General features: G+C 39.2%; 1 protein-coding gene across 1 annotated transcript in view; it reads right to left on the reverse strand.

Moving 5' to 3' along the window:
• Window positions 1-18613, reverse strand: part of atxn2 (ataxin 2) — a 41369-nt gene that overhangs the window by 21547 nt on the left and 1209 nt on the right. Inside the window, exons 2-11 of the mRNA XM_036143903.1 lie at window positions 15176-15206; window positions 14912-14971; window positions 14465-14536; window positions 11229-11379; window positions 10676-10690; window positions 6628-6752; window positions 6390-6481; window positions 6007-6195; window positions 3821-3993; window positions 731-979 (exon numbers count right to left, since the gene is read on the reverse strand). Of these exons, the coding sequence (XP_035999796.1) occupies window positions 731-979; window positions 3821-3993; window positions 6007-6195; window positions 6390-6481; window positions 6628-6752; window positions 10676-10690; window positions 11229-11379; window positions 14465-14536; window positions 14912-14971; window positions 15176-15206 (1157 nt within the window). The remainder of the gene's footprint in view (window positions 1-730; window positions 980-3820; window positions 3994-6006; window positions 6196-6389; window positions 6482-6627; window positions 6753-10675; window positions 10691-11228; window positions 11380-14464; window positions 14537-14911; window positions 14972-15175; window positions 15207-18613) is intronic.

Consider the following 18613-nt stretch of genomic DNA (forward strand, 5'->3'; position numbering starts at 1 on the left):
CTGTGCTGTGCGCTCGCTTGGCTGTTTCTCCGCGAGCGTCGCGTTTTTCAGAGTTGAGCTCTGATTGGTTCCGGCGTGCTCAACCAGAAGGCACAAATATCACTCCATTATATAATCGGGGAAACGTAAGCGGCGGCAAGAGCTGCTATAGACGCCGATTTGCCGCCGTTGACCGGCTACTTTTGACTGCCCTGCAGATTAAATCCATTTCTCTGGCCAATAATGACCAAAATGGTGGATGTCTTGGCTTGGTTTTGGGCAAATTACGAGGAACAAACTGCTTCTGTTGGGCTTTTTAAATGAAGTACTCAGATGTTTGTGAAAATCTTTCCTTGTGTCTCACTCACATGTTCTTTTTCATGTGGGATAAAATAACTGAAACACGGGGAAAAAAAAACAACAGCACACACACAAACACACACCTTGGTGAACCCACATGCCGAGGTGAAATTGCCTCACACACTCTGATAAGGAGTCTGCTCTGTTTACAGCCAAATTATTGCCACTGGAATGGAGGCTCTGGATCAGACCCCAAATCAGAAGAAGCAATTTCCAGATGTTTTTGTTCCACAAAACACCCGAGCAAACCTATCCATGGAAGGACTTTTTTTTTGTTTTTGTTTTTTCAAATCTTTGGGACACTCAATTTCAGTCAAGAATTCAAATTCAGCTGAAAGTCAGGGTCATGCCCTCGTGCCTTTGTTCAGGTTGGCTCAACCTATGCGGATACCTTCTGAGGACATGCGTTTGGGCAGAGTGGAGGCTAGCGACGTGGGCCCATGTTGAGAAAAGGAGGATGGGTAGGAGGGATAGGAGGGGTGAGATGAATGAGAGGGAGGTCTGGAAGGTCGAGAGGGGGGTCTGGAGGGTGGCCTGGTGGGCGAGGTTGCCCGGGGAGGCAGGTAGGAGGAGCCAGGCTGGTAACGAGAGGGGGGGCGAGAGGAGGGAGACGGACAGGGTGAGGGCCAATGGGATGAACCTAAAAGAGGCAAGGACAAATGATCAAGGATAACAAAAAAAAAAAAGTAGGAGAAACAGATGTTCAGCAGTAACAGGGAGGAGAGGGGTTAAAAAAAACTGTTTGAACAGCAAAAAGGGAAATTTGATTTAAACAAGAGAGAATAAACAAAAGCTGGGGGGAAAAAAATCATCCAGACATTCAGATTGCATGATGGGAAATCTTTACTCTTACTACACAAACGACAGCAGCATGGAATATATTGTGTTAATCTGAAAATGTAAACTAAACTGCTGCAGACCTCAGGAGGGAGAAAAGAGAGCTGCTTAAAGCTAGGGTGGCACATTTAATCGCATCTGCAATATAATTATTTTTTTTTTTAAATGCAATTTTTGGCTATGTAACAATTACCGGATAAGACACTTTAGGTGTTGGTAACGTGTTTAAAGTGGGTTTGGTCCACATTGAAGAGAAGAGCGTTGCAGCAGAGAGATAATCTAATTTTTTTATTTGTTTTAGACTTTATATAATTATACTTTTTTACCAGAAACTTTCAGGAATCTCACCATAGCATTAAGTAGCGGTCAAACTGTTTAATTCATAAACTTGTTTGTTGGTTGCACTTTATGTTCAATAAGGATTGATGTCCAACTCAACAAGCTGTTCTCTAGAATAAGAATATTTTTGATTAATAAAAACAGTTACATTTCTTGTTTTAAATAGTCCTTCTTTACAAATATCTTTACCTACAGGCCATTTTTGTTGCTTGTGGTTAATGTAGAGAAAAGTCAAAATTAAGTTACTGCAATTTTAGGTCTTGGCAAAAATCACACAGCCCTACTTAAAACCGGTGATTTGCGATCATTTCTCAGGGTTTGCATTTCAAACCTTAATTACAACAGCTTCAAAGTCAGAAACGTTTAGTAACATTCACAGATGTTTAATAAAGCCGAGGAAATAAAATCCCCAAAAGAGCAAAGTTACAGGAGAGCAGCATCTACAGAGGTTGTGTTGTTTTAATTCATTGACACCAAATCACTACTTTGGAGCTAAAGACAAAATATCTCCTTCAATCAGACGCCAGTAAACAGAAACCGCTGAACTTAAACTGTATTAGTTTAAATCCAACAGAAAATGATACTGTGGACGAGTTAAAATGCTCTGACTGAATTACAGTGTTGAATAAATACATCCAGTTTAAAGAATTAACAATTTCCCCCAACAAGACTCCATCCAGAAGTATTACCACTGCTTTAGGACCTTTTATGGGGTAAATTCACCAGAAAAAAGTGTTTTTCACAAGACACTTCAAGGACAGATTAAAGGCACTTTTTTGGCATCAGATGACTGGTAGACCCGCCTGCTTCTAGCGTCTAGACCAGGGGTGTCAAACTCATTTTGGTTGAGGGGCCGCATACAGCTTAATCTGATCTCAAGAGGGCCACACGAGTAAACTCATTGCAAGATTAAATAGAACTAATAAATGTGGACTTGTTGTTGATTTTTATATTAAATTAATTTCACTTTTACACAATATATTATGAATAACCTGTGTTTTTAAGAAAAGTATGTGCAATTTCAACAATACAACAATACAATATAGGAACTGCATATTTTCAACTAAACGAAGTACATGTTTTTTTCAATAATTGTTTTATCATTCTCTTCCTTTTATCTTGTCCACTTGTGAAAGTCAAATCTGATGAGCTCTGTGTGGCATTATTGCCACATTGTCAGACAGGACACTGGAAAAAAAAATTATTTTTTTAATAGTGATAATGCATTTAGCCACAAGGCCGGACTAGATTGTTTGGCGGGCCGGATCTGGCCCGCGGGGCGTATGTTTGACACCCCTGGTCTAGAGCGACGTAGTGATGTCATATGGTTTGTATGGTTTGTTTTAACCTAACCTTGGTTCGGTTAAAAAGTGGTGGTTAAAAAGGTTAAAAAGGAGTTTTGGCCTAGTGGTTAGAGCAACGCGCTTGCACTCAGAGAAGGATGCAAGTACCCGGGTTCGATTCCCCGCGCCTGCACTCTGAGTCCCTGAGCAAGACCCTTAATGGGGAGACCAACGACGCTGGTTTTGATGCTTAGTGCCGATCTCCATGCATCCAGGCACCCGGCACTGCCTGGTATCTTTTCGGCTCACTTGTGATTTATTAATGATCAGAGGGAACTCAGAGGAGGAAAAAGGCTCATAATAGCCCAAGAAAACAACCCTGGGTCCTAGACAAGGTTCCTGCAAACCTGCCTTTAGGAACAGCAAAAATATTGTTGCTCTGTCACGGATGATTTGAGGTCTTCGCTACAACATTGTTTTCCGTTTTATCTTAATTCACTTTCGATGTTAAAAGAGTTTGTTTAATGGAGCGACGTTTTATGCAATCAAGCCATTTCAAAATGGCTCATTCTAAAGTTATAATCCCACTGCTGCTGCTGCCACTACTACAGAATTATGTTTGATGATGTAGAAAAGCCACTTGATAATTCAAACGTTTCAGATGTTTTGTGGCCAACTAGTGGAAACTGAGCGTTCCTTGAGTAATCTATGACTGCACTGCAAAAAGAGAACTAAAAATAAGTAACATTTTTATGAAATGAATGTATTTGCCCTTGATTTGAGCAGGTAAATAAAATTATTTAACAATGGAATGAGTATTTTTACCCCTAAAATAAGATAATTAGAAATACTGCACTTGGAATAAGGTGATGGAGATGAATTGTTCCTGTTTTAAGTGCAAAAATCTTATTCCATTGGCAAATAGTCCTATTTATCTACTCAAATCAAGGAAAAATACTTTAATTTAAAGAAAAAAATTATTATTTTTAGGTCTATTTTTGCAGTGTGAGTGGTTAGCGTACCTCCGTTCACCACCCTCTGGTCAGGGCCGGAGTTGGGACTGTAGTCGTGGGGTCCCGGCCGGGAAGCTGAGGCTCCAGCTGAGCTCTGACCCAGACGAGGTGAATTCTGGCGTCCTGCACCCCATGACATGGCTTCCCTGTTCCTCTGACCTGGAGGAATGTACTTGTTCTCTCTAAACAGAAACACATACAGGGTTAGTTAACTACCAGAATAATAAAATGAGGATAAGTTCAACCACTACACCGATCCAGTTGTTCCTTATTTTCCTTATTTATTAGCACTCATCTGCTTGTGTATGCCCAGGAAACGGGCTCCGTGGCCGTAATTTGCTACAGCGGTGGACGTATAATACAGCCTCAGTTTCAAAAATCTGAAATTTAGTCAACAGATTTTTTCCTGTAGTTCAGTTTAGCTTTAATTTGATGTAAAAGTGCTACTAGCAGTAAACTTCCTTTTGATATGAACCAGATTGGTTGGTCAGAAGCTAAAATGTGTGCAGGGTGTATAAAAAAGAAAAAGGTTTCACACATGATTTAACCAATTTACAGAAATCTTTCATCTAGAAGAAAAAACTATTACTAATGTGTTTTTATCTCAGATTGTTTTGCAAAAAAGGTCTCTTAATGGTCTTAAAAGACGCAAATTATGTTAATAAAATGATGTGGATCAAAGAAGATTAAATACCAGTGATGAGGAGGAGACAGCAGAAACCAAAACACTCATTAAGCTCAGTCACTGATAAAAATACATCTGTGTTGCAGGTTATTGTTGTAGGTGAAATACACATTTTATTTATTTATGTCGTGATGCAATATCTCTGAACAACTGATCAGAAACCAAATTAGATGCTGTGTTTGCAAACATGACTGAAACTATTCAAACTTGTGTGTAGAAGCAAACATCAGATATCTCAGTTTGTGAATTAGGAATAAAATGAATGAATACACACAGCAACTACTTATTACACTGATATAGTTAGACTTTCATAAGTAGGTATTAAAAATGCACCAGGGTTTAATAAGAATGTACACAAACAGCTTCCACGAACTGACTTTGCAAACAATACATGGAGAAAAGGCCCTTTTGTGACTTAATACACAAATAATGTAGATTAATACATTGCCTTTATTTCTTTTTAGATGTAAATGCACATTCTGCAATAGACTGTTTTACATCATCATACTTCCTAAACATTTCATCCATTAATGAACGTGAAACCATAATAATAACTTAGATAATACTCTCGTTTAGTTGACCAAAGGATCCCCTTAGGCATTTGCACTGCAAAAACGGATCTAAAAATAAGTAAAATGTCCTTAAAGTTAGTGTATTTGATCTTTATTTGAGCAGGTAAATAAGATTGTCTGCCAATGGAATGAGTATTTTGACCCCTAAAATTAGATAATTAGACATCCTGCACTTGAAATAAGATGGAGATGAATTGTTCCTATTTTAAGTGCAAAAATCTTATTCCATTGGCAAATCATCTTATTTACCTGTTCAAATCAAGGACAAATGCACTCATTTCAAGAACATTTGACTTATTTTAAGTTCTGTTTTTGCAGTGTGTTAAACCATAAAGCCAAGCAAATTGGTCACTGACTCTCAGTAAAAATCATGTAAAATCTGTAGTTTTACAAGATTTTTTACAAAGACTCAATGAACAACACGGGATAATTGCCACGCAAGTTTGGTGGAAACTAGCAGCTGCTAACTGCATTTAAAAGGATAAAAACCTTCAGACCTTAAAGGTAGAGTGGACGATTTTTCCAGAAATGTAGATAGTCTCTTTTTTTTTTATAGCTGCACATGAGTTAGACCATCCTACCTGCTCTTTCGCTCCTCAGGGAGATCGCATGCAAGAATCTCCGAAGTCCACTCTGGTCTTATTTCTTCCTTCAGAGACCTTTCTCTTCTTCTTAAACTTCTAAGACAGTTTGCTTCTCCGCCATTTTCAAATTATAGCGAGTGCAGCAGAGCTACAACGAACGGCTGAAACCAAAGCTCAGTGGATACATAAACACTAGAAGTGCGCATGACCAGCAGGAGGAAACTAGCAAGGAACGACCACGCGTCATCTCACCCCTCCTATCCCTCCGTCACAATGACTGACATGTGGGACAACCAATAAATGAGATGATCCCCCATACCTTTTACGTTCCTGATGTGTGTAACCTCATCTCACCTGCTGAGCATGTGAGTCTCCCTCTCCCCTCGCACCACAGCGGTGTATTTCTCCTCCTCGGTGCGCTCGTCGTTTTCAAGAGCCACCCGAGCCTTATACGTGGCACTGGCCTCTATCTCCTCCGCCAGCTGGGCAGCGCGAGCTTCTCTCTTCTGAAACTCCTCCGAGTCGTCGCGCTCCAAGGGGACCCTGCAGAACGACGTCCCCAAAAAGACAAAGAACGACTAAACAAGGTGGGAGCACAAGTTTTGCCTTTGTCTGATCACAAAAGTGATCAACTGACTGAAAGTAATGGACAACGACTTTAAAGCAGACAGATTTATGACGTCTCTAAAAAAAAAAGAAATGTAACACAAAATGTGAAAAACAAAGAATATACGTACGTATATGTGGACAGGCTGCTGTCGTATGTGGACAAGACTCCATACTTCTCCTCGTTGTACTTGAACATGTCGTTAGGATCCCACCCATTTGACTGATTTGTAGAGACAAAGCAGGAAAGCGAGGCAAATTAATCGTGCAACGCGAGACAGTTGTTTACGCTCAACCACAACTTGGGGTGCATGTGTCAATACCACCCCACTCATGAAAGTTGGACGTCTTTTGCGTGACTGATCTCACCACATCTGTATCCAGGGACTCGAGGCTGTCAGAGTTGTGAGTGTCGCCTCCGTCCCAGGGCTCCAGATCCTTCTCCTTATGTTCGCCGTTAATTCGACCGCTCACTGACGCGTCCGTGAAGTTGTCTACGACGCAAAAAAAAAGTAGATTAATGCATCGCACACAAAAACAGTCCCTAAATAAGCGTGGGATTTGCAGTGTATCTTTACACTGCAAAAACGGATCTAAAAATAAGTAAAATGTTCTTAAAATGTGTGTTTTTGTCCTAGATTTGAGCAGGTAAATAATATTATCTGCCAATGGAATGAGTATTTTGACCCCTAAAATAAGATAAATAGACATCCTTCACTCGAAATAAGATGATGGAAATGAGTTGTTCCTATTTTAAGTGCAAAAATCTTATTCCGTTGGCAGATCATCTTATTTACCTGCTTAAACCAAGGACAGATACACTCATTTTAAGAAAATATCACTTATTTTTAGTTCCGTTTTTGCAGTGTAGCATATGTTGTTACAGTGTTCCTAAACTAAAGTGGTGTGTGAGTAAACAAGGCAAGTGGTTTATCTAGCTTTTTTTTTTTTATTTCTAGTTTTTCCTATTGTTTCCCATGCTCTCAGCAGCCTTACAAAGTACAAAGTTCATGACGACGTTCAATCACATGGCTGCATTGGTATTGTATAAGCAGGAAAGAGCTCATGCTTTTAGAGCCTCGGTCATAAGCCCTAACAGAAACAACACAAAGGGAGCCTTCTGGGGTCAAAATACAGGTACAGCTAAAAAAAAAAAACAATAAAACAATTTTAAAATTGTTCATTACAGTAATTCAATGCAAAAGATGAAAATAGAGAATCCATTGGATTGTCAAAGAAAGATGCGGCATCAGATTCAACAATGCGGACAAGCTGCAAGCTCCCTGGGCTTCCTAAACACCTCAGGAGGTGGATCGCCTCAAATGCCACACAACCTTCATGTATTCGTTCATGCAAAGGGAGCTCCAACCAAGTATTGAGTGCATATACTGTACAGTATAAGGATGGGTACAGAATTCGGTACTTTTATAGACCGAATCCCGTCTACCACAGAGTACCGATTCACGTAAAATCTAACGGTACCGTGTTTTGGTACCTGAACACATCATTGTGATACTGACGGAGTGGAAGAGTGGGCGGTTTTCCATGCCGGACATGAACTCAGCATTGCACGCACAAGAGCGTGATGACGTCAGTCTGTGTTTCTGACAACTGCTGTTTAGGTAAAAATTTGTTTTGTGGTGTGCATTCAGGCAATATATTAAAATTCATTTATTATTTATAGGATGACCCTGTAAATAAATAAATAAATAAATTATATAAATTAATATGTTAAATTGAAAAATTTAGAAATTAGGTCTGGACGATAATTCAATAATATATATCGATGGACAGACGTTCAATAGAAAAAAAAAGGTTCAATAAAAAGTTCAATAGAAGAAGCGTTTTCCTCCCTTTTGCATTCTAGCCTATCATGTAGTTAATATTAAGTCATTACAACCAATCTCAAACGCAGACCCAGGAAAGCTCCTTCACAAAACTTCAAAGACTTCTTTTTTCTTTTTTTTAAGACTTAGTTTTGGTAAAATGTTGGTTCATTAAAAATAGGCCATTAAGCAACAGCATAAAATGGCCAGCACTGCAGTTCAAATATATGTTTTGAATTTTTTTGATAATTATAGATATCAATCAATATGATTTCTATTTTTATCGATATGCTTTTTTTCTATATGGTCCAGCCCTAGAAGAAATTTTTATATTAAACTAATATTTATTACCACATAAACGTACAAAATTACCGAAAATATGTACCATCCAGTATCAGTACTGATTCCCGAGTACCAGTACAGCATCAGTTCAAATGTGAAAGGTACCCATCCCTAGTACAGTTTATGGACATACAGTTTAATGAGCCCACATTTACTAAAACCTGAATATCCCCATTGTAGGATAATAAAGCCTCCATTTCATTCTTCTATCCTGTTTCATTATTAAAAACATTTGTTAGTAAAACTAATTTTCTGAGGAACAGAATCTTGGGTTTTCATTAGCTGAAAGCCATATAACCAGAAAAGAAGTAAGCGCTTGCAATAGATCACTGTGTGTAATGAATTTAGATTGAATTACTGAAATGAAATAAACTCAAACTTATTGATATTCACGTTCACCCTTTCAAAGGCATTTGAGCAATGTCTTGAGCTGACTTTGTTAGGGTAAGCAAAACTAAAGCACTAACAACCTAACTGTGCGTCTTGGCTTGCTGCATAAATCTAGCATTACAGCAAAACATTAGCTGATTATTAGCATAAACTGAAGTTTGAGCAGTTCAGCACATCAGCACTGCTGGACTTTATCATCATTGCTTAAAAACAGCCCAGCACAATACATTCTAGACAAACAAGCTCAAAGACTAAATATGTTTGGAAAGGATGGCTAATCTCATGTTAGCCCAAGTCTGGCCCTTTTTCCTCATTCTGCAATCTGGGACCAAGAGGCTGAGTGCATAAAGCAAGCCGGCTACCTGGACTCCCATAATTAAACTCTGACATCCCACCTCACCCAATATTATATAAAAAATGAATAAAAAGTAATTAACAACTAACATTAAATACGAATATGTGTGGTACTATACATGCAATGGGCTAACAGGCTTGGGCTGTATTGTATGGCTCTAGCATGCTTTGTTCATACAATTTAGAGGAGTTGTGCATCAAATATACAGCACCTTGCAAAAGTATTCATACCACTTAAACTTTGCCACATTTCCCCCCAATTAAAGCCACAAACCACTCTATCAGGAGTTTATTTGATAGACCAACATGAGGCGGTGAATGTTTGTTAAGGGTTAAATACTCGGATGTGATGGGGGCTTTATTGAACTTCCTGGGCTGGTAGAAAGTCTGCTAGAAAAATAACACCGGACGTCACCCTGCACACGTTTTTATGGTGACAAATAGTGGTGGAAGCTTCAAGCTGTAGGGATGCTTTTCTTCAGCAGAGACGGGAAGCGTTGATAGTTGGACTTAGTGGGAATAAGGATAGAGCTAAATACAAGGAAAACCTGTTAATTTGGGGGTCAAAAGAAATATGCCACTTTTCAGATTTTATTGCTTGTAAAAACACAAAATAAAAAAATAAAAAATACCATTCTCCTATGTTACTTTGTGTTGGTCTATTATACAAAATCTTAATAAAATTAACTGAACTGTATTGTTGTAATGTAAGAAAATGACCCCCCAAAAAACTGAAGGGGTGTGAATACTTTTGCAAAGTAATGACTATTTGCAAATAAAGAATGGGTGCCCTGTCCAGGAAGCGAACATGCAGATAATTTAGATTCAAGTCGATTAAATGATCTTCAAGTCTGAGACGGATCACACGTCCAGGCAAAGCTACATTTTCAATAAAACCTCCAAAAAAACAAAACAAAGAGCTGAACATCAGTTTGCGTTCTGTTGCTTTAAATGGAGTTCAGCCTGGGCTCGGCGCTCTGCATACGAGCACCGTTTTTAGGAATCGTACGGCACATGAAAACCATCACGTCCACAACATACATGTCGCTGTATTTTACGACATCGCTAAGAGAAAATACTCTTAAAAAAATAAATAAAAAACACTTGGTGTCCATGATACATTTACAATAAATATTTGCACTATTCACAGAATCTCTCACACATTCTCCCACTCACCAGTGAATCTAAACACAGGTATGTGCCCACTGAGTCACTTCATCTACATGTATCATAGGCATGGGGCAATATTACCACTAAAAGCAACATCCAAACTGAAGACGCCACATGGAGGTAAAACGGACCATGGATGACATGCATCAAATTCTTATATTTAGTATACATCACAACTGAGATCATTTTTTTCCTGTGTAAATCATTAAGAGGCATCGTAAACTAGTAATAACATGTACCCAAACTGTTAAGTGTAATTCTGTGTTCCCACTGTCTGATCTATGTGCATATTTGTGTAAACAAAAATATTTGAGAGAAGAAAAGCTGTTAATTACCTGTGTCAGAAGAGACTAGACCATTGGAAAAAAAAAAGAGACACACACAAATGACAGTCAGAAGATGGGCGGACGGACAGAATGAAGAACGAAAATACTAATAATTGCCTGACTGATCCTGATCAAATGGGCCAAAGTTTTAAATAAAACATTCTCATTTGACTCCTTTACTTATCTGTTTGAATCTGGCATAAACAAGTACCTTAAAAGATGTTATTTATTACAGACATTTGAAAAAAATAAATCTACTACGCTTATAAAAGACAATTTTGAGGTTAAAGCTCGGCTTCGTGAAGCAGACTTGTTCAACCCTAAGTGTCCTTGCAGCTCAACCTTGAGAAAAATCAATAGATCAAATCGGTTTGCAACGCCTGACCATTCAGAAGCAGAAACACAAGATGTAACTCATGACAAAGTCGCATCAGGGCAGCAAGACAGAAAACAGTCAATCCACTGCAGATGTGCAATGATGGCCAATCATTTGTCAAGTGTCATTTGGCAAATACGAGATCATTTTGGATGCGCATTCGATAAACAAAAAAACCTTTAATACCTTTTCTGGCGAAATTCAGGTCCACGTCTTTGAAGGTCACCACTACAACATCGGAAGCCTTAAAAATGATGCTGTCTACGATATCTTCTTTCCTGGGGCCTAAAGTCGGCTCTGGGCTCTTTCTGTGGGCTGCATCCAACACCAGGTCACACTGGAGGAGACAGTCGGGTTCAAGAAGGTTTAAAGGAAATCAGAAACAGAGTAAAAGGCTAGAACACCAGCAGACGAGACAAATAAACATTATTAAGTGAGCAAATTACAGGTGCATCTTATCAAATTGGAATGTCCACCCAAAAAATGTATTTATTTTCGTAATTCAATTAAAAATCTGAACTCATTTAAGATTTATTAAACTCAAAAAGGATTTCTGTTAACTGATAAGTCTGGCTTACAGCAAAATTTTGTTCCTCGGAAAATAAGAATTGTATGCAAAATAAAAATAAAAATACATTTTAACAAAGAAAACTGTCCTTACTGAAAAGCATCCATATGCACTTTACACTATATGCACCCAATACTGGGTTTGGGCTCCTTTTTAGACTTAGACAACTTTATTGTCATTCCGTATGCACAGAGTGCGTACAGAACAAAATTTCGTTGGCATACAGCTTGGAAAAAAAAAAAAAAAAAAAAAAAATAAAAAAAATAAATCACAGTTAATTGCAGCAAGTTTCAGGATAAAGATGCAGCAGCAATTATGTAAACAATTGAAATGGCTTCAGCAGTACTAGTAGTTCAACAGTCTAGGCTCCTTTTGCATGAATTACTGCATTAATGTGGCGTGGCATGGAGTGACCAGGTTGTGGCGCTGCTGATGTGTTCAGGAAGCCCCAGGGTGCCTCTACAGCTGCATATAACATGCATTACTGGACCTGGTGTCTGGAGTTTAGAGCGTACCCAGCAACGGGAAGCATGAGGTACAGCCTTGTTAGACAGTTGCTCTGACTTTGGACCCGATAAAACCCAGTAGACGGAAACTGCGTAGATAGCGGAATCCCCAAAATATTACTAATGCTGCGTTCAGAGCTTCAATGGCCTCTGGTTTACATATCGCGTGCATCTTGCGCTGCGTTCTGAAGTTTCCGCGCGTTTCATGCTGTGCATTTGGTTTGATGCGTGTTAAGCGCCTCTAGAACGGCCGACGCGACAGTCGGAAAATCTGAACTTTTGCAGCTGAACATGAAGCGTCAACCAATCAGAGACTCTGCTATGTGACATAGTGGCGGATTTTCCAACTGGAAAACGTATTTTTACTTCTTACCTCTGATAAATGTTAACATTGAGCCTCCTGAATGATGCCCGCTAACCTAAGACGGATGGACAGAGGCTCTTCAGCTGAAATGGGGCGCCTGTAGTAGGTGTCCTGGTGGGAAATGCGGGAACTGAGTAGATGGTAAAACTCATCAAACTCAGAACGTCACTGAATTATCTGGTGAATCCAGACACGGCGCTGCGGCATCCACTCATGATGTTCTCTAGCTTTATTCAGTAGATAAAGCCAAGCCACTCTCTTGATTTCCTCTGCCATTGTACAAAGAGTCCAGCAGGAGAAAAAAAATCTGTGCAGCTTCTCTCACCGATATAAGACGCATCTTTCCAAATGACCCGCCGTCAGAGCGTTGAGGCTCTAGACAGCGTGTCTGACTAATGTGCACAACTGTCCAAGTTGAGGCATTGGACGGCTTTTTGATGCTTAAAACAAGTTTGGTGTGAACGCAGCATAACAGGGGAGACTTCAAGTAATGTGGATTCTTTGCTCTAGGACATTGAGGTCCATAATTTCATATGACTAACTTTCATATGAAATGGGGACATTGGAACAAAAAGCAAAAGTTCAGACCTTATCCTCCTAGAAGCCCTAGCCACGCCTTTGTGAACTCCTGAATGTGTTTTGCTTTGCAATCCTCTGTAGGCTGTTTTAATCATGGTTACTTGTGCAGTTTTTCCTTCCACTCAACTTTCCATTATTATGCTTGGACACAGCCAGCGTCTTTAACAATGACCTATTGTGGCTTATGTGGAGGGTGTCAGTGACTGTCTGCTGGACAACTGAGGTCAGTTTTCCTTCCTCCTGATAGCATATTTCATTACATTTCTATTCTATTATACGTTTGTGTTGAAGATCCTTTTCCAGTTAATGTTAACATTTTATTGATTTTTTTTTTTAAATTATTCAAAAATAACAATCAAATGCTTGAAGTACATTCCTCTGTGTAAAACGACTAAGTAATTATGAGTTTCGAAGAATTGGATCAAATAAGTTAACGTTTCAGTTTAATAATTTATTGAGATGTACATGATATAGACACTGGGTGAATAAGACAACGATTGCAGATGGCACCAAGTTTAATATCAGCAACCTCTTTGGGGAAAACTAAAAAAAAATACTGAACATTTTACGTCTGGCCTTTTAAGAAAGATTTAGATCATTACAAAATCAACTGTTAGACAAATTACATTCTATAAATGAGCAAGAGGATGAAAATGCTATTGAATTATTCTTCAAGAAAGAAAAAAAAAACTGTGATTTATTTCTACATCAGATGGAGGAGCTTCTGAGACGCCGTGAAAGCGTACAGGGCTTCTCAGCTCTCAAAAGGTCTCCGACAACTTGTTTATTACCTTAAAGAAAATTTTTAAATCACATCTTCTGCAGCACAGGACCTCAGCACTGAGGAGGAGACTGTGTGGTTGTATTTGCAAAACATAAATAATTCATATCTCAGTTACCTTTTAGAGAAGCTGGGAGATATCGGATACATAAATACAGGACCTGCAGTTACACGTACGCTCTTCCAAACGGTCTGAAACAAATGTCCTTTGCAGGCGTGTTTAAGTTGATAAATTTGATTAAATATTTCCCCACAAATGACAAACTGGCCAAGAAAACTTCTGAAAAGGTAATATGAAGAGTCAGATACCTCTCAGTTCTTAAACATATGAAAAATACCTCAGGGGGTGAAGCTGCTTTTGAGTGCTGTCAAGATGTTGTCTTGACTAAGCTTAAAACATTTTGCAGCTACTGAGATGGTGACTGAATTATCAATTAGAAAAAGGGGATATAGAGGCAGCGCATGGTGCAGCTGTACAGCGAGGAGCTCCTTGTCGTGGGGTTTGATTCCTGAACTAGAGGAACCTTCCACCTTCTCTCTGCCCATTTCCTGCCTGGATAGTCAGAGGCCACTAGTGCCACAAAAATCTTTAAAAAGGCGATATTAGGCGGCGACTTTCCTTACCTCAGGACCGTATGTCTTAAATACTCCTTCATATACTGCTCCATTTTTTACTTTCAGCTCACACTTGGTCCCCTGGGAACAAACGAGGAGGTCAGTGGTCACCATATAAAAAGACTTAGTCAGAGCCAATGTAACTGCAAACTTTGAAATAATAAGTTCAACAAGCCCATCTGCTTTAAAGGCAAATGATTGATCTGCCTGCCTTATGGTACAAGCTGTTCTAAGTGTTGTTTACCGCAGTGTAGACATTCTGATCTAACAGCATGTGGTAAAAGAGAAAGTGCAGTTTTGCTGACACAAATCATTTACAATAAGGATGAGCCCTGTAGCTTTTCATCTTCTGCTGTAGCCGTTTCTGTTCACTTATCTAATAATTATTATCAGCATCATCAAGAAATGCATCACAATCATAGGCGTCTTTTAATTTAAGAACGAGGCAAAACTTACCACCACTGAAGTTAAAACATGGACCATCCTCATATTTGCATATACACCATTGAAAATAACCTGGAGAGCAAAAACAACGTTTTTTGAGATTCCTTGAGCATGAGTTCAAACGTGGGACGCCTCCTGGACAGCTGGTAATGACCAGAGGGCTTTCAAAATCATGCTAGGATAATTATCACTACTGTACAAAAAAAACATCTGATGAACATTTACAGAGCATAAATTGTTTTAAGATGAACTTGAGACAGTCAAAGAGTAACTTACTGCTGCAGGGCCTTTGCCACTGTGTCTTCCCCTGAAAGAAAAAGGAAAAATAATGTCAGAGCCCCTTTAATTAACAGCAATGTTCTTCCAAGCACACACCTGTTTGAATTGATTCAACTTGAGCTATAAAATCGTATTAACAAAGGAAAACAGCATTGTAAATAAATATCAACTCTGGACTAAACAAAACTGCTGTTAAAATGTTGAGAAAAATATAAATTCATAAAAAAACTAAAAAAACAAAAAACATTTTTTTTTTTAACCCAATCTAAAGTGTTTGTGTGCTGTCCGAGCCTCATCAAATGATGGTTTATGTTTGTGGATCTTTGATTAAACCTAGAAATATCTGAGTGATGGATTCCTGGCCTAAAAAATAAAATTTTCTTCATCTGAAGAAATTAGAGCGAAAAGAAAAAAAACCCAAAACATTTCAACACTTGTACTCATCTCCGTATTGTTCAAATGAACAGCTCCCTTACATTTAGCTCATTGGCAACATGATAGTAGGAAAACATAACATTAAGATAATATTGTTGAAGATTGCAAATGAGAATACAGATTCAGAGAAAGCCACATTTTCCTCCCGACTCTGTTACCTTCCTATCACAGCAATGTCCTCAAAACTCTCCTTAAGCTTTAGTATCTTAGTCATGAAGATCTTTATCAGGGGTTCATGTAAAGGACAAAAAAAAAGTCCATCCAAAAGACCATTTTCATTATTTCCAAGCAAAGATCTAATGCATGGTAAATTACGGCTGACAGTCATTTGCAAGTGCAATAATCTACACAGTATCATTGGGTTGACTGCAATTCAATATATTACGCAGCACCCGAATTTCACACTGAAATTTACTTGATTCTTTTTTGTTTGTTTTTATTTAAAGCACAAAAACTATTTTACTATTTTTTTACCTGCTCAACAATATACTAGACAATATTTTAATGCAATGAGCAAACTAGTCAAATTTCAGTCAAATAGGGATCTGAAAATCATTGCAAATGTGGAAAGAAAAAAAAGAGACTTGCACGGTTAGAGGTGGATTATCTTGGGTTAAGTTCACACTGCAGGGAAATGCGACCCAATTCCGATCTTTCCACCCCACCCCTCCAAAAAAAAAAAAAAAACAAAAAAAAAGTGATTTGTGCCTCTTCCATATGTGGTACTAATTCGGATTCGTATCGAATTTGTTTTTAAAGCGTCCGCAGTCTGAACGTTCATGTTGCATTTTATCCATCTTTCACGTCACTTTCCTGTCACATCAGCAGTAGCAGTTAGCGCTCCATAAAAGACCGTTTTAATAGCTGTGCTGCTTTCTTCCTACCTTACTTCATCTCGCTATGATTTGGTCTTAATATTGTCTGCTCCCATTGCTCAGCTTTCTAATAAAAACAAGGATAGATGCCGCCGGTATCCACGGTTTTCAACCCCCCCAATTATTATTATTACTTTTTTATAAAAACAAACACTTTTTCTAGAACACTTCTAGAAACAATTACATTCACCATTACTTCTGCAAACAGTGCGCTGCTCTGTGACGTCTCCTTCTGTCTGGTCGTTTTTGGGGTCTTGAACCGTCCAGAGGTCTGATGACGGCCGCATTTAATAGCAGTATGAACGACCGCCTCAAAAGCAAAAATCTGATTTCAGCCATAAATCGGAGTTGAGCATCAAGTCCTGCAGTGTGAACGTAGCTTTAGTCTGGATTCATTGTGTGCATCGTTTATATGGGTTGCTTAATTTAGCCAAATTTAATAAACGGGTGAGCCCAAGTCTGGTTTTTAGTGAAAGTCTGGATGTTTGTGCTCCTTTATAACCCAACAAATTAAATCCTTAGCTCTAAGTCACAATTAATGCCTTTATATTCACCTTGCCAATATCTGATACCAACATTTATTCTGAGTACCAAGTATTTAGACGGCTATTCGAGATTCATGGGTCACGTCCTAAAACATTTAGACATGACTCTGGTTTCAACAAAGCTGAATCACCTCCTCACCATGCAGTCAGGCTCCACAAAAATCCAGCTAATGAACTAATAATTTGATTCTGGTGTTTTCAAACAGATCTGCAACACCAGCCGCCGAGGACTAGGTTTGGAGACCGCTGGTTCTATACCCAGCTGCCGCTTTATTGGGCACGGCAGCAACTCGACGCATTTAGGAATCTAGTGGAGGCAACTTGCTGAAGTTCAAACAGAGCATCAGAATGAGGAAGAAAAATAATGCGAGTACACGTCAACACGCCGCTGCCATATGAACCGGTTTGAGTATTTCAGAAACGGCTCATCTACTGCGATTTTTACACCCGATCGTCACAGAGTGGCGAGAAAAGGAGAAAAATCCGTCCCATATCTGAACGAACAACACGTAAAGCCATGAGGCAGATCAACCAGTGGAAGACCACAAGTGATGCTCCTGTCAGCTAAGGACAAAAAAAACCCCAAAACAACTGGGGTTACAACTCACACCGGCTTATCAACGCTGGACCAAAATGTTCTGGGAAAATGATGATCAATTTCAGCTGCAACATTCAGATGGTAAGGTCCAAATTTGACACAAACGAAAACATGGATTCATCTTTTCTGTGGAGCAACGGCTCAGGCTGGTAGTCGTGGTGGTGTGAAGGAGCGAGGGATATTTTTCTTGGACCACCTTAAGCCCCTTGATACCAACTGAGCATCTTTTCAACGTCATCGTGCCTAACTGCGCTTTATTCATCCACATATGACCACAGCACATTCCACGTTACGGTGACCTCTTGCTGCATCTACTCCACAGGAATGGTGTAACTTAACAAAACCGGCCTGTGTATGTAGATCGCAAATTTAGCTAGAGAGAAATATTTTTTGCAACCATGTCCTAAAATACACCTTCTGCAACCGAGAGCTTGTATAGGTGGTGATATTCTGTGTAAGGCAAGCCACACAAAAAAAAAACACATTTGCCTGTACATAGTGGAAGTGCCGGGACTTATTGAACCGTATAATTCAGAATAAAAGATGTGAATATACTGGTTCAGGCGTGCATCTCTCCAACTCAACCTTGCCTTGTTACAGTAAACGAAGCCTGCGCCATAAATGGGTAGTGGCCCCAGTGACCAGCGATCAGACGGTCCGCCGAAAATTAAAGCGACACACAAAAAAATAATAAATAAATCTCAGCATGCATGTGTTTTGTGTAAGCTTCGTCACAGGACAACACGTGGACCAGAAAGTCATGCTTCAAGGACACTAATTTCCCACGAAGAACCGACGTCAAGGTTGACAGCCGGTCAAGCACACACGCTCCTTTTTTTTTGCTCCCGCATGTCATTTATGTGTCAATCCCGTTGCAGTGATGTTGCGGTAACGTAGGAGTCAGCTAAATTAGAGGAGGTGGTGCTGGTGGTGGGGGGGAGAAAAGAAAAACGCAGGTGGTTGGAGAGCTGGCCTGTGCAGC

The sequence above is a fragment of the Fundulus heteroclitus genome, chromosome 12 (assembly GCF_011125445.2).
Source record: "Fundulus heteroclitus isolate FHET01 chromosome 12, MU-UCD_Fhet_4.1, whole genome shotgun sequence".
Classification (NCBI taxonomy): domain Eukaryota; kingdom Metazoa; phylum Chordata; class Actinopteri; order Cyprinodontiformes; family Fundulidae; genus Fundulus; species Fundulus heteroclitus.